The sequence below is a fragment of the Alosa pseudoharengus genome, unplaced genomic scaffold (genome assembly GCF_046254945.1).
Source record: "Alosa pseudoharengus isolate Yale_2024_CS ecotype anadromous, Long Island Sound unplaced genomic scaffold, YU_APseudo_1.1 YU_APseudo_1.1_scf_15, whole genome shotgun sequence".
Classification (NCBI taxonomy): domain Eukaryota; kingdom Metazoa; phylum Chordata; class Actinopteri; order Clupeiformes; family Clupeidae; genus Alosa; species Alosa pseudoharengus.
Genome location: NW_027468620.1, coordinates 4,739,893 through 4,754,034, shown reverse-complemented (window position 1 = coordinate 4,754,034; position 14,142 = coordinate 4,739,893). Strand labels below are relative to the sequence as shown.

The 14,142-nt window shown below is 40.0% G+C and overlaps 1 protein-coding gene across 4 annotated transcripts in view; it reads right to left on the bottom strand.

The window, feature by feature from the left end:
- Positions 1–1,844: 1,844 nt before the first annotated feature.
- tp53bp2a (tumor protein p53 binding protein, 2a) overlaps positions 1,845–14,142 on the bottom strand; it is an 82,377-nt gene continuing 70,079 nt past the window's right edge. For 2 of the 4 annotated variants that reach the window (XM_076285298.1, XM_076285301.1), the window contains 9 exons: positions 12,550–12,693; positions 12,274–12,428; positions 9,106–9,517; positions 6,256–7,064; positions 4,539–4,676; positions 3,769–3,902; positions 3,281–3,447; positions 2,896–3,095; positions 1,845–2,236 (listed from right to left, as the gene is read on the bottom strand). In XM_076285298.1, coding sequence (XP_076141413.1) covers positions 2,195–2,236; positions 2,896–3,095; positions 3,281–3,447; positions 3,769–3,902; positions 4,539–4,676; positions 6,256–7,064; positions 9,106–9,517; positions 12,274–12,428; positions 12,550–12,693 — 2,201 coding nt within the window. In that variant the 3' untranslated portion in view covers positions 1,845–2,194. The remainder of the gene's footprint in view (positions 2,237–2,895; positions 3,096–3,280; positions 3,448–3,768; positions 3,903–4,538; positions 4,677–6,255; positions 7,065–9,105; positions 9,518–12,273; positions 12,429–12,549; positions 12,694–14,142) is intronic. The other 2 variants (XM_076285299.1, XM_076285300.1) reach the window with 2 other exon arrangements.

Genomic DNA, 14,142 nt, shown 5'->3' with positions numbered 1-14,142 from the left:
ATTCTTTTATTTTTATCCCAAGATCAACTCTAATATACGACATACAATAGTAATAATAGTATAGAGGGCATCCATGCGTATAGTAAAAACCATGACTGTTTACATGCACACCATATTCCGAGGTAATTCCATAAGGTCCACGGTCTGGTTATTATATCCAGAATTCGCACAAAACCTGTGTGGAGTTTCTCACACCCCTTTTCACCAGTGGTGTATTCTGTAAAAAAATTCAAACTTTCAGGTTTGGATACATAAATTGGCCTCATCTTCACTCAAGAAGTGCAAACTGTTAGTCATGCTTTTCCAGACCTGCCAACCTGTTTGTATTTTGCGTAGCAACCACGCATTTTCACATCAAAGTACGGCGGTACCGAGCAGACATCCAACTTCTCCGGTAAGCTCCCTGGAGCCCCTAATTAGTGACATTCTTGACAGCATAAAGGGAGGCCACTATGCTTTGCCTATTTTTTCTTCAGCCAATGGTGGGTTAAACAAGTGTTGACTCGCAGATTCCAGTTCCCCCCCTGAGTGCATGTGCAAGTGAAATTCTTTAAAAGCAATCAGTAATTTGCATTAGTCAGCAGGTAAGAATTGAACATTGAATGCATTTTTTAACAAGCCTCTATCTACTGTAGCCTATATTCAGGTGAATTAAATATGCTGGTATAACATGAGGGAAATATGCATTTCTTTGCAAAAAAAATGCCTAATACCTAATAATAATGGATTTAAAAGAGGTAATAATAGACCAGACATGATTGAATAGAGACCACATATAAGAAAATGGATATGAGAACATATCCACATCAGTCCCTATCAACATAAGAACAGGATTATTAGACTCTAAAACAGATCGTCAACATGAGAGCTACTGTAAAAGATTCCGTTTGCACTTTCAGGAACACATTGGATCAAATTTAGATAGATATCCAACATCAAAGATGGGTCACTATCCATAACTGTGTATCCTGCGTGTATGGCTATGTCTATTTTTGGATGCATGATTGAAGGCCGACGTGAGGATTTTTTTTTTCTCTGCTCGAGGTGCTACTCAAAATATCTTCAAGTTTGGCTGGTCTGCTTTTTGCTAGTTTACCGAGTTGTCAAAGCAACAAACCAAGCTACCAAAATTCCTTGCATAAACATGTGCAAATTAATATTCAGATTTTCTGATTAACTCAGGGATAGGCCAGGGGTCTTATCCGTGTTTTTAAGCAATCGGAATATAATCATGTTAAGGCAATTGGGTTAAGGTGTTTACATAACTGGAATATTGTCATTATTCTAACTAAAGCAGGAATATGGTGTGCATGTAAATGCAGTCTTTGACCCCAGTGATTTCTGAATGAATCCACAGAATAAGTGGAAATGGAAAAAATGGTCCTCTATTACAATGACACTAGGTGAAGTGCTCACAGAAAAAATAACACACGGATTTCCTTTTTCATAACACAAGGCAGATATTGCATCAAAACTCATTTGGGAATTCAATCAATGACCTGTATTAGATGTCACTAAGTAGAGGTTGCCTCAAGGACTTATTAACACCGGAGCACATGAAACGTGGTGGGAAGCTATTGGTCCCCAGGTAGCACAACCCCTATGTGCTGTGATGTGCACAGTTGCCCAGTTGCCGTTTATATCGCTCTAACTCAATACTGCACCAATTTTGATCATTTTTGTCCCTAGTGAAATCTGGAACTAAAACAGGGCCCAGGTTGAAATCCCAGTTTCCCTTTTCTGCAGATCCTTGTGTTTATGTGTCTAACATGAGTATGAATAAAGGCCTGCCTTCTGCTCCTAAACGCAAATCTCTATTTCAGCAAACCTCCAGATAGCGGCCATTGATTCATGACATTTAATATAGGTATGGATCTCCCTCTATTAAACGCTTAGATTAAGAAATATACATGCACAACATAAATGATACATTTCTTAAAAAATTTACACATTTGTCATCTGTAAAAAATGCTTTGGATGAGCCCAAAGAGTTACTGATTATAAAATCTTGATGGATATATATATATTTTTTTTTTCCTCAAAGAAATCCTTCATATATTTTGGTATCATCATATTTTGACCGAGCTGTCCTTCTAGTAAGCTCTGTCAATCCATAGATGAGCACCCTGTGATTCTTCAGTGGTTTGATGTTCCTCAGTTTGATCTGCTCCACATTGGCCAGTATCCTCTTCTTTTATGCCAGACTTCTCTGTCGTGGCTTTATTCTGGGATATAACTGCAGAATGAAAGGTTACAAATCGTGAGATAATGGTCTTTCTAACAATTATATCTGTGTCCTTCTCAGGGAGTTTGCTATTCTATGATTAGCACACTTGCAGGTCTGTGTTTGGGAACATGATGGTGACTTTTATCACAAGAGTATAACATTTTTACATCTGACATGTTGTAGGTACATGGCACACTTCATATGGTCTAATAAGACAGAACTACTTACACATGATCATAACTTTCTTTGTCGCGAAACAACAGGGTCTCTAAAATTATTTTGGAAAATGAAATTCCAAAAATTGGAAAGACTTCTTAGATCTTTGAGATCTGTTGCCATGTTTAACTGAAATGACTATCCAGAGAGGAGACAACCCCCAGCTTTAAATCACATAACAGCACTCAAGAAGAGACATTATTCATCAGGTTTTGTCAACTTGGAACCCTACCTTATGTTGTATCTGCATTCCCTGGCAATGCACATTTTGCTATTGACCTTGTCACCATGTGACTTTCACACCTCTATATTCTATCTAGTATGCATACACATTTCTCAGGTAGCAGTTCTTACTCTGCGCTTTAATCAATCATGGTCATGATATCAAAGCCTACATACAATAACTTTACTTTTTCAGTTCCAAAAGATGGCAAACATGACTTTGCACTCACCCCCAAGAGGTTGCGAGGTATGTATCCCTCCGTGTTGCCTATACGTGCCCACCACCACTCCACCTCATCCTCATCCTCACGCCGAACAATAGTCATGCAGTCACCCTCCTGGAAACAAAGCTCATCACTGCTCTCCTTTTCGTAGTCCCACAGGCCATAGACTACTCCTCTGTTCATGATACCCATCTTTTCCTGAACACCTGAGGAATTAAGATGATAATATTGCTGTATTATGACACCAACCCAAACATCACTCACTGACATAAAAAAACTAGAATTAGAAAATGTTAAAAATATAGTTGTGCTGATTACCAGTTACCTTTAACTAAGGATGGGAAAGCCCCAAGAAAGCGCAGAGATTTCCATACTTGTCTACCTTACTCACCATAGAGAAACTGGGAGCACTGTGTATAACCATCTTCCATCTCCTCACACTTGTCTGCTGCTGTCTGCATGTCACTGTAAGTCATGGCAAATACAGCAGCCCCAGATTCCACCAAAAACTTACAAACTTGTACATTATTACAGGAGGCGGCACAATGTAGGGGCGTCCTAAAGAGAAGAAGGAATGTGATTACTTATTGTAAGTTATTCAAATCATTCTACTAGCTCACATGTTATATTTATATACTATTCTATAAATTCTTTTCAATACTTTGACAAAAAAGATATAGCATAACAGGGAGGTTACACCGGATGTGTAACTGAAGCACTCCGTGCCGCTATCATATCTGGTGTAGCCAGTTCCACTAATCATAGTGGAAGCTAATTATTGCATCAGACGCAACGCGAACGCAACACTTCAGTTAGGTGCCTGGTTTAGTCTCCCTGTAAACTTTAGATTTAGTCTACGAGAAAGCATTCAAAACTCACCAGCCATCACTGTCAGCTGCATTGACATTAACACCAAACTGCACCAAGAACTTGACGATCTCAGTATGCCCAGCGCATACAGCATTATGCAGGGCCGTAATTCCTTCATCATTAGGCTGACTGGGATCCTCAACCTAATTCAAAAGAAAATGCCTTGAACAATGACACTAATTTCATTCAGTTGTGATGTGCAAATAGTGTGTTGCAGCTATATTTCATGTATGACTCCATATGACCTGACTCTTTGACCTTCAATACCTAGCCGTTTCATCTGGTTTGATGAAGACCCCATTTCTGTGCCTGTGGTTCATCGACTATGTCGTTGGAATCCTTGGACCAAGTAGAGTTCAATGTATGCTATGACATAAATTTCCACCATATTGGATTTCCCGCCGTATTTGATTTTATCAAATTGATTTTATTTACACTGAAAAGCTCTCATAGGTCACATGTTTTTCACAGATGCTAATTTGCAAATTTGGCACAGCCTAAGCTTCACAAATTACTTTATGAAGCCATTTTTAAAAGTGTTCACCGGTCACAGCCAACTGAAATCTCCAGACCAAGCCTCACAAAAGCATTGAATTAGATTTGTAATATTTGAAAATGTCAAAGCAAATCTAAACCAAACAGGAAGTGACCTTACACCTCAGGTCTTTGGTTGCTTAACATGAAACCTGCTGTGAGTGCTTACAGCCATGTGTCTAATGTAACACACCTGACAAGTAGCCAGTAGGTAATTTGAGTTTGATACTCTCAGTTACTCTCACCTCATAGATGATCCTCTGGACTAAGTCATACTCCCCTTCTAGGGAGGAATCCAGCAGAAGTGCCAGTGGGTTAAACTTAACCCTCATGTTGTGGTCGATGCGTTCTGATCCAGCTTTCCGCAAGTTTGTCCTCTTACCCTGGAAATCCATGAACACACACACAGTTAAATTAAATCGAATGTTACCAGCTGACGATGCTTCCTAACAAAAACCAACAAAAAAATAAACAACCATTTCTTCACTGCTTCACTGAAGTTTGTACCAATCCACATTTCAAAATGAAAATCTTTGCATACTTTATGTGCTGCAGTGACAAATTCACCAGCCTGTGAAATTTGATCTGTTTAGTTGTACTCTGATGTTACCTAATTGTTAGTTTTAGACAATCCATGAGATGGATTACTCAGGAAGAAAGTAGGGATGCACGATATCGGCCCGACATCGGTATCTGCAGATAAGAGCTTCATAACTTAATTATCGGCATCGGCCGATATGAACATTTCTGCTGATATGCCTGGCCGATAAGGTGACCGGTTAACTATGCGCACGCGAAGCAAATGTTTGTTACTATGAGCGCCAACAACATACTACAACATGTTCGCTGTGTGGCAGTATTTCCAAGTTCTGGAAACTGATGCGAGGAGGGGTATACCCATACTCTTTTAACGTTACCAATTTAATTACACATCTTAAGAGCCATCATCCTGAACTCTTCAAAGCACTAAGCCAGACAAAACAGCACCAGCTAAAACCTTGACGACGCATTGCTAAGCTTTTGTTTACAATGGCAATCAGTTTCTAACGTGTGTAACGTTAGCTAACGTTAGAAAGCTAGCATGAGTTTCATGAAGTCCAGAACGAAGGCTAGCTGTAAAGTTACTAGCCTACGTGTTGTAGGTCTCATTCATTTTACTCTACAGACTGACATTTTAAGTTTACAGGGTTACAGCTGCATTTCTGTTCATTTGAGAACATATTGTCAAAAACGCAGTTCTTGGGGAACTGTCTTGTAGGCTACTGTTCAAGTAGGCTATGACATTTACATGTTTATGTGAAAATATTACTTAATAAATGTGCCATATTTGAAATAATTTACATATTTTTCATGAGTGAATGTCTATTTCTAAAATGATACAGGGTTGAATCAAAGTAAAGTTTTTAATGTCCCCTATCGACAGCAAGTAGCCTACACTATCATAATAACAGGTTAATTGTAGTACAGGAGAGACTTTTCAATTAATACAAATTAGAGGTGTATATCGGTATCGGCAATCGGCCAGAATGAGCTTGTAAATATCGGCTAAAATTCAATATCGTCCACCCCTAGAAGAAAGACCATGTGTAGGCTACAAAGTCCACGGAAGTATCTGTTTGCTATGAATGTAGAATGAACATGAACACTGCCCAGGTCCATCATTTTTTTACATTTTTTTAAAAAGAATTCTCACTAACAGGCTGTGTGATTAATTTGATATACATTTAGATTAAGTAATCACAAAGCATGTCATTAACTGAAAGATTTATCTAATCACTTTGTACTACCATTTTATTTTTTATTTCAGCAAATGAGCCTGAAGTTACTGTTGCCTTTAAAGATTTAGCAGACCAACTAGTTAAAAAACAGTATTTTGCTTTAAGAAAACGATGGTTTTCCACCACCATTTGAGGTGCATGTAGTAGTAGTAGTAGGAGTAGTAGTAGTAGTTGTTGTTCTTACTGGAGGCAGGGTGACCTGGCCTGTGACCTCAGGTGGCTCCATGTTGAAGGTGTCCTCCCCAAGGCCTTCCTGTTCTGGTCCTGCTCCACTACTAGGGTAGGGAGGGGGTGGGTATGGGGGAAACTCCTCCAGGAACGTCTCAGGAGGTGGAGCGGGCAGGTTCAATGGTTGATCCTGAGCTACTTGTGTGGACAGGAGAGAATCCTCTGGACGTGGTGCAGGGTGAGGTGGTGGTGGTGGTACGAAATCATCCTCTTCAGTCTCAGAGACGGCGGAGGAAACAGTAAGTGGCTCAAGCAAGGTCTCCACAGGAGCCACATTCACAACGTCATCTAAGGGAGTGATCTCAGTCACAGTTGCTGGAAGAATGGTTGAACTTTCCTTGTCCTCTTCAACAACACTTGGCTGGTAAACTGGCTCAGAGGCAGTGGTTTCCATGGCAGCTAATGTGGTTTTCTGGTAGAGCAGTTTCTGAATGTTGGGTCCCGCAGGACCCTCAGGCTCAGTGATGGAGCTACGCTTCTTAAGGGGGCGTGGTGCATTATACAGCTTCTTGCGCAGAGCCTCCAGGTCCACATCACTTTGGTGCCGGTAGGGGTTGGAAATGAAGGGCAGTAGCTTAGTGGGGCTGAGGGGCCTTGGAATGCGCTCGGTCTCCTGGTTCTCAGGCATACCAGGACCCAAAGTGCCTTGGTCTACTTCAGAGTCTGGGGTGTTGCTGCTGCCACTAGGTCGTTCCATGTAAGGATTTTCTGGGTGCTGGTTCTGAGATACCTGGGACCCTCCAGAGATTACTGGTTTCCCATACACTAGAGAAGAGTGGCAGAATTGCAGAATTGTAAATATGTAACATGTATATTATGGTTCAAAAATATCATATCAGAAAAGACAAATGGTATTCTTTACTTTCAGTTTTATCTTGGCATCATTACAGAACACTGCCAGAGCACTGAGTGACTGCCCTTAAGTCAGGCCTTTTAAAAATATATTAGCCATTAAGTAAGGGATAATGTATTGTCCGCCGGTAACTATCGGAAAATAAGTCCCGACAGGGCGACCCCGACGCATAGCGGACAATTCTTTATTATAAGGTTACTAGCCAAAACGAGAAAAGAAACTTAGCACAATGGGTCTTTAAAAATTATTTTGCTAAGGTTTTGTTGCTTCCACTGACAAAACAAACAGTTCACCATACAGATATAACTTGAGTTTCAGGTGTTGCATGGCAACGTCGTACTAGCTGACTTTCACTTTCAATGAAATTCCAGTGTTTCCTCTATGTTGATTTTAGCATGGCGGCCCGCCACGGTAAAATTAATGCCGCCATAATATCAGAATCGGGGCAGACTCACAATGTCGCTGCGGTTGCCTTTTAAATAATCCTGCCGACTTTTGTCCCCCGCTGGCTGCTGCTCACATTGCAATTTGACAATAAGTAAAACTAGTCAGAGGTTATTATGGCCCGTCCAGTTTCACTTCAGATTTTACATATAAGTATAAAGTATATTAGTATTTAATTTAAATTTTAAAACATTAACTTTAAAACATTAACTTTCTTCTCAGTGAGTCCTCTTGATTTTGTAGCGGCGGCCACTGCTTCAGAATTAGGGCAGACACACATTATTTTCCAGACGCATAGTTAAATGCGGTCCGCTGGCTGCAGATAATTGCAGTTTAAAATAAACAGCAATGCTAATGTGAGGTACCTGTCTAGTTTTATTCCATAAATATATTGTTTTGTAGACGTTAGTGGCATGCGCTTCCATGTGCTGTTTGTCAACATCGCAAAAACTACAATTTTGTGGAATTGTACACTTGGTGGAAAGGTGTAGCACAGGCTAAGGAAAACCCATTCATTTCTGGAGCTGATCATATTCAAAGGATTTCCCATATCGTAGCCTATTAGCTCACAACAGCGAAAATAAAACATGGAGAGTGGATGTCTCCCCGCGGAGACTCCGCTGTAATTAGATGCACACTCAATCGCGATTCGATGCAGGGAAAAAAACATCTTGTAGTAACGAAGGTAAGCAATTTTGCAAATGTGGGGACGGCACAAAAATTTACCATAAACATTTTGTATGCACTTGCGGTGATGGCCTAGTAATGTGAATAGCGGACTATAACCAAAGAGAGTAAAGAAACCAAATTTGATTTGCACCAAATAAAGACTGTGTTGTGGGTTGTGTTTCTACAACATGCACAAAACGTTCAAGCAGTGACATGTGGTTTAATGCATGGGTTAACGTGACATGAGTCAGACAGAAGATGGGCCTGTCTTTAGTTCCTGAATCCTGTCCCTCTCAAATCACGTTAAATGGTGTGATTAGCAACTAGAATTTAAAAAATTCCCGGGGTGACACCCCGTGTTATTATTATTATTATGCTATAGGTTCAAATTAAGCTATAGGCTATAGGTCCTATGAGTCTAAGCCATAGTAAAAAAAGCCTACTGCTAAAACAAAAACTAGAGGAATCACTGAATTCCATTGCAATAAGCGAACGGACTTCTTGCGGAATGATATGAAAGACTTGTATCAGAGGCACAAAACCCGTTGCCATTGACAGCGGTCATTATATACTTTGCAGCGGTAATTATATTGTTTTAACAGACCTCCGAACGTTGGGAAGGCCCATTCACGTGAATGGAACTTTCTGCAGCACTCCGGAGAGCCGTATAATAATCATACACATCATGCACTATGTCAAGTTAACTTGATATCTAATATCTAGTTTTCCCAGCTGTGGCGTAACAGAAATGCTCAGAATATAGCAGCAGGTCCTAAGGTATATCATATGCTCCTAACAAAATAATACAGGAAAGCATAACTAAAATGAAGGCTGGCTTACCACTAACAAAATGATTACGGTTCTGGGATCTTGATAATGCTCCCTGCACACACTGCTGGGAAACTTCGCCTAAATACATCTTATAGATGTAGCTTGCAGCACCAGATTGTGGCTTTTGAAGCCCATTTGCATCTTTCGTCCCAGCGAGCTCCGGGGTGAAGGGACGAACTGTGGCCGCTGGTGGGGCTTCCTGCTTCGAGGGCAGAGGGAGAGTGTTGCTCTGACTTGAGGGGAGAGGCAAGCGACTCTGTGAGCCAGCAGTTTGTAACTGGATGGGACCTTTCACTTTGCCTGGGAAAGTACTGGTGTGAAAGGCCTGCTTGCCATATGGTATCTGAGTGCCTGGTGGAAGGTTGACCTGTCTGGGTTTGTTGGGCACTGGTGGTGGAACCTTTACGACCTTTCCAACAATCTGTAGGCACAGAAAATGTGTAGTTAGATTTAAAATGGCATAGAGCATGATCTCATGTCCTGTAAAGGAGCCATCAAGGTCATAAGATGAACTGAAAGACTTGTTCAACAAAATGCATTCATTTCAAAAGCTGTAGTTTTACTAAACTATTGGAGAAAGACATAATGATTTCTCCGCACAAACATAATTTCCAATGAGCAACCTCTGATATAGCTGCCCAATTAGCGTGCCCCAACCATAATTACTACTATATAGCTACTTTGATTTTCCGTTAAGATACTTTAACATACTCATTATTTTATTTAATGCAAATCAAAATAGTTACACAACTCAAAATTATGGTCAGGGCAGGTTAATAGGGCTGCTCTAGCCGCTAAGAAAATCAAAAATGGCTGAGGCTTGATTTGAGTCCAGAGATGGACATTTCTTGTGAGATAAATTATTTTGACACTTGAGGTTACTGAATGGAGATATTCTAGCTCGAATACTGATGTTTTTTGTAATCCGTCATTATGTGTCTGACAGTAGACACGTGCAGCTCTAGACTGACATCCATCACACCAAATGCCTTCAAAGTCTGGTTTTCTTAGTAACCTGGATGGATCTTTGCTGGTATGAAATATTACTTTGTTGTGTTTAAATCCAAGAGCAGATGGGATGTTATGTATTTTGAGGGTTTTTTTCTTTTTTAGATTTTTGCCCCAAAACCAGTAAGGTGGTTTAATTCCTACTGCTTTGGCCTACTGAGTTTTTTTTTTTTTGCCCACCACCACCCACAACTTTATTTTTAATTAAGTAATATATTTTTCAGATGCAAATACAATTTGTCCTACCTCAACCATTTATGTGACCCTGGAATCATATAGCACCACGTGAAGCGTGCAGATAGTCGTCTGTGCTACCTAAAGTGCATTTTGAACAAATATCTGTGTTGGTTAAGCCCATTTTAAACATTTTACTTTGAGTGATGTGAGATCTATGAATGACTTTATACTGTATAAACTCTAGGTTTGTGTTAGTGGTCATGGAAAATGTGTTTTTGCAGATTTGTTCCCAATAATCAGGGTTGGGAGAGAACGCCAAGTCATTTTCCCACTTGTTTATTAAGTTATTAATTTTCATAAGTTTTTCTACAAGTTCAGATGGTTGTAATGTGTTGTTGGTGAGGCTTGTTTTATCTTTAATTTTAAGTTTAAGCTGTTGATATTGAAGGAACTGTTCTCTCCCATTTCTGTGTCAGTGTATTGAATGACATGAATTGGTGGTTGTCAAACATGTGGTGAAGATGTGAGATTCCTTTTTGTGCCCATGTGGAGAAGTGAAAAGGTTTATTCTGTAATGTGAACACTGGATTGTGCCAGAGTGGGGTGTACCTGTTTAGTGCTAGTGATGATTTTGTGATTTGGTTTGTTTTCCACCAGGCTGTCAGAGTTGAATTGATGGTAATGCATTGGCAGAAGTTGAATTTTTCTATTGATTCTGAGTGAAAGGGGAGGTCTGCTATTGTGATATTTGTACATTGGTTTTGTATGTTGATCCATTTAACTAGGTATTGTAAATGATTTGCCAGGAAGTAGTGATGGAAGTTTGGTGCCTCAAGCCAGCCATGTGATTTTTTTTATTTTGCAGTGTTGAGAGTGATATTCTGGGTTTTTTACTTTTCCAATAGAATTGTGTTGTTAATGAATTGAGAGTTTTGAACCAATTGTCTGTGGGAGTAGTGGGGATCATAGAGAAGAGGTAGTTAATCTGAGGGAGAGTTTTCATTTTGACAGCGGCTATTCTTCCGATGAGTGTGAGTGGGTGTTTTGACCAGCGTTTGAAATCGTCTTCAATTTTCCTGAGGAGAGGAGTATAGTTGAGGCTAAAAATCCTGGAGGAAATATGAATCCCTAGGTATTTGATGTTGCCAGTTTGAAAGTGGGGGAAAATATCCTGAGCTCCAGAATCCCATGCATTATCGGAGAGGGGCAGTACAATTGATTTGTTCCAGTTGATAGTGTAATGTGAAACACAAGAAAATCTATTGATGATATTGAAAGTTTCTTTAACACCTGTGGATTCTGTATGTAAAGTAAGAGGTCATCTGCATATAAACTGATTTTGTGTTTTACGTTTGCTGAAGTGATTCCGGTAATTGTGGCCCTTGGTGATGTGTATAATGTTTAAATCCAGTGGATGAACGACTCTCCGAAGCCAAAACTGTGGAGAGTGTTAAATAAAAATGACCAGTTTACCTTATCAAAAGCCTTTTCTGCATCAAGTGAAATGATAATGGTTTTCTGTTGTGTTTCTTGTGATATATTGATTAGGTTGAACAGTCTGCGGACATTATCTGTGGCGTGTCTATTTTTCATGAAGCCTGTCTGATCTAGATGAATGAGTATAGGAGTGACTGTTTCTATTCTGGTGGCTAGTGCTTTGGTGATAATTTTCAAGTCAGTGTTCAATAGTTAGAGAGGTCGATAGCTAGAGGGATGAGGGCCTACTGAGTTTTTAGTTGGACCCTTCAAAATGGGCAAAATGTATTTATATCGGTAAAATGACCCCCCGCATCACCCTCTGCCGGGTTCTCTCGAGGACACACTCTCAATTAGTTAGCTTGCTAAGTTTAGTCCAGAGATTCCTTCTGTTGCTTTAAATACAATGAATTGATTGATCAATGAATTGACCTAAGAGAAATAGGAACATCAATGAAAAGAATCAAAAGTTAAAGTTGGTTGTAAAAAGTGGGCAACACTTGAAGATGGGCTTACCTGGGCATCCCTGACCAGATCCTCACTGCTTTGGTTCTTTCGGAGGGCGGTAGGAGGCAACTCTGTGGCAGGCAGCTCACTGGATTCAAACATTGAGAAAGGGCGCACTTTCCTGTCCTGTCCTCCTCGCTTTAGTACCTCAGTGTCAACCTCTGCTACATCGGCAAAGAACATATTAGCAGTTTAGACACTTTCTGCAGACATTGGCGGAAATTCATGATAGAGCTAGTGTAGGGTAGTGCCGGGGTGGGGTGGGGTGCAGGGACTGAGGCTTACCTTGTTCTTCTGGGGTGTGGGTATTTGTCCTGGGGAGGGTGGAAGACAAGCCATGGCTCACAGTAGAATCTGTGCTTGTAGTAGAAATGCTCTGGTCAGACAGACCAGCCACCTTTGGTGAATGGACACCTGTGAACATTGAGCCTTTTGAAAATGAGTGACGTCAGTATCCACTCAAAGACTTACACCCACAGTGCAAAAGGTAGAGCTTTAGGCAGAATAGAGAAAACACAACAGAGCAGAGAGCATCACACCGATCACACATGTACCTTTTCATTTTACAGCACACAGTAGAGAATACAATATGCAATCATGACAGTGACTGGGTTCATAATATCTTGATATGATACCACTTTTTCATGCCCTATGCAGATGCCAATGCAACAACCTTGAGTATCTGATACCCATACAAATCCAATAATGTGTTTTCCCCTATTAAAGCAACTAAGCTTATTCGGTCATATTTCGGTCACATTTTAATAAGAGCTAACAAATATGTTCCTATTTTTTAATCATCCAAAATTAAAAATGTGATATGTGACAATATGTTTATGCTTGCGCAACTCAAATCTACGGACTCACATTTGGCAATGAGCAAAAGCAACTATGCTTTTGGGAAACGCACCCCGGCTTAGTATCAAATAAGGCAAAATGTTGATGCTTAATACTAATAAGATCATTGAGATAAGGAAAGTTTGTAATGTTGCCATTGCCCTCACTATGCACTCTGCACACGTGTTGCCATCTGATGTGCAAACATTATCGGTCCGTGTAACGCTTTGCAGTGCTGTGTTCTATTGGCAGAATTCACATGAAAAAAATATAAAAATGGGCTTAAAAATCCGTTATCCATTCTTTAGGACGGCACAGTAAATGGGTTATTGATGCTTATTTTGATTTTCAATTGAGCACAGGTACGGTTTTCTTTTTTTTGCTCAATGTGAGCGCATGAAATTACATTTTTTTTAAAGGGCCAGTATGGGTGGAAATCCCAACTACATGAAACTTAATAGTGAACCATCAAATACCCCCCAGATTTCAGTGCCCATCAGTCCCAACATTTAGCAATATAATCAAACAGTCCAAAAGTAAATTAAATCCCAAATCAAACCGAACATCATCTGCTTTTGATAGCCTAATAGTTTGTCCTTAACTTTTTTGAATTGTAATGGAGCAATGTCATACATAATGTTTGTCTTTTTTGAATTAAAGTGATCCAATCAGTCTTCTACCGAGTCTGAAAGTTGACTTGACGTCTGTGAAAGTGCTTGCTCAAAGAAGCACTTGTCTGATCATTTATGATTCTCCTTTTTACCATCATAGCTCTGTTCTGAGTGTGTGGGGACATAGACACAGCAAAGAACACACAGAAATGATAACACCAGGTCTACAACAGCTGTAGAGACATTAAGACCCTTTGTGATAACAAGGTCAAGAGTATGGCTGAGAAAGTGTGTTGGCCCCTGTACATGCTGTGTTAGGGAGAAAGTATCAATTAGTGCAATTAATTCCTTGGCATAATTGTTTTCAGGATTATCCACATGCAAGTTTAAATCCCCTGATATAATAAGACAGTCAAACTCTATGCAAATG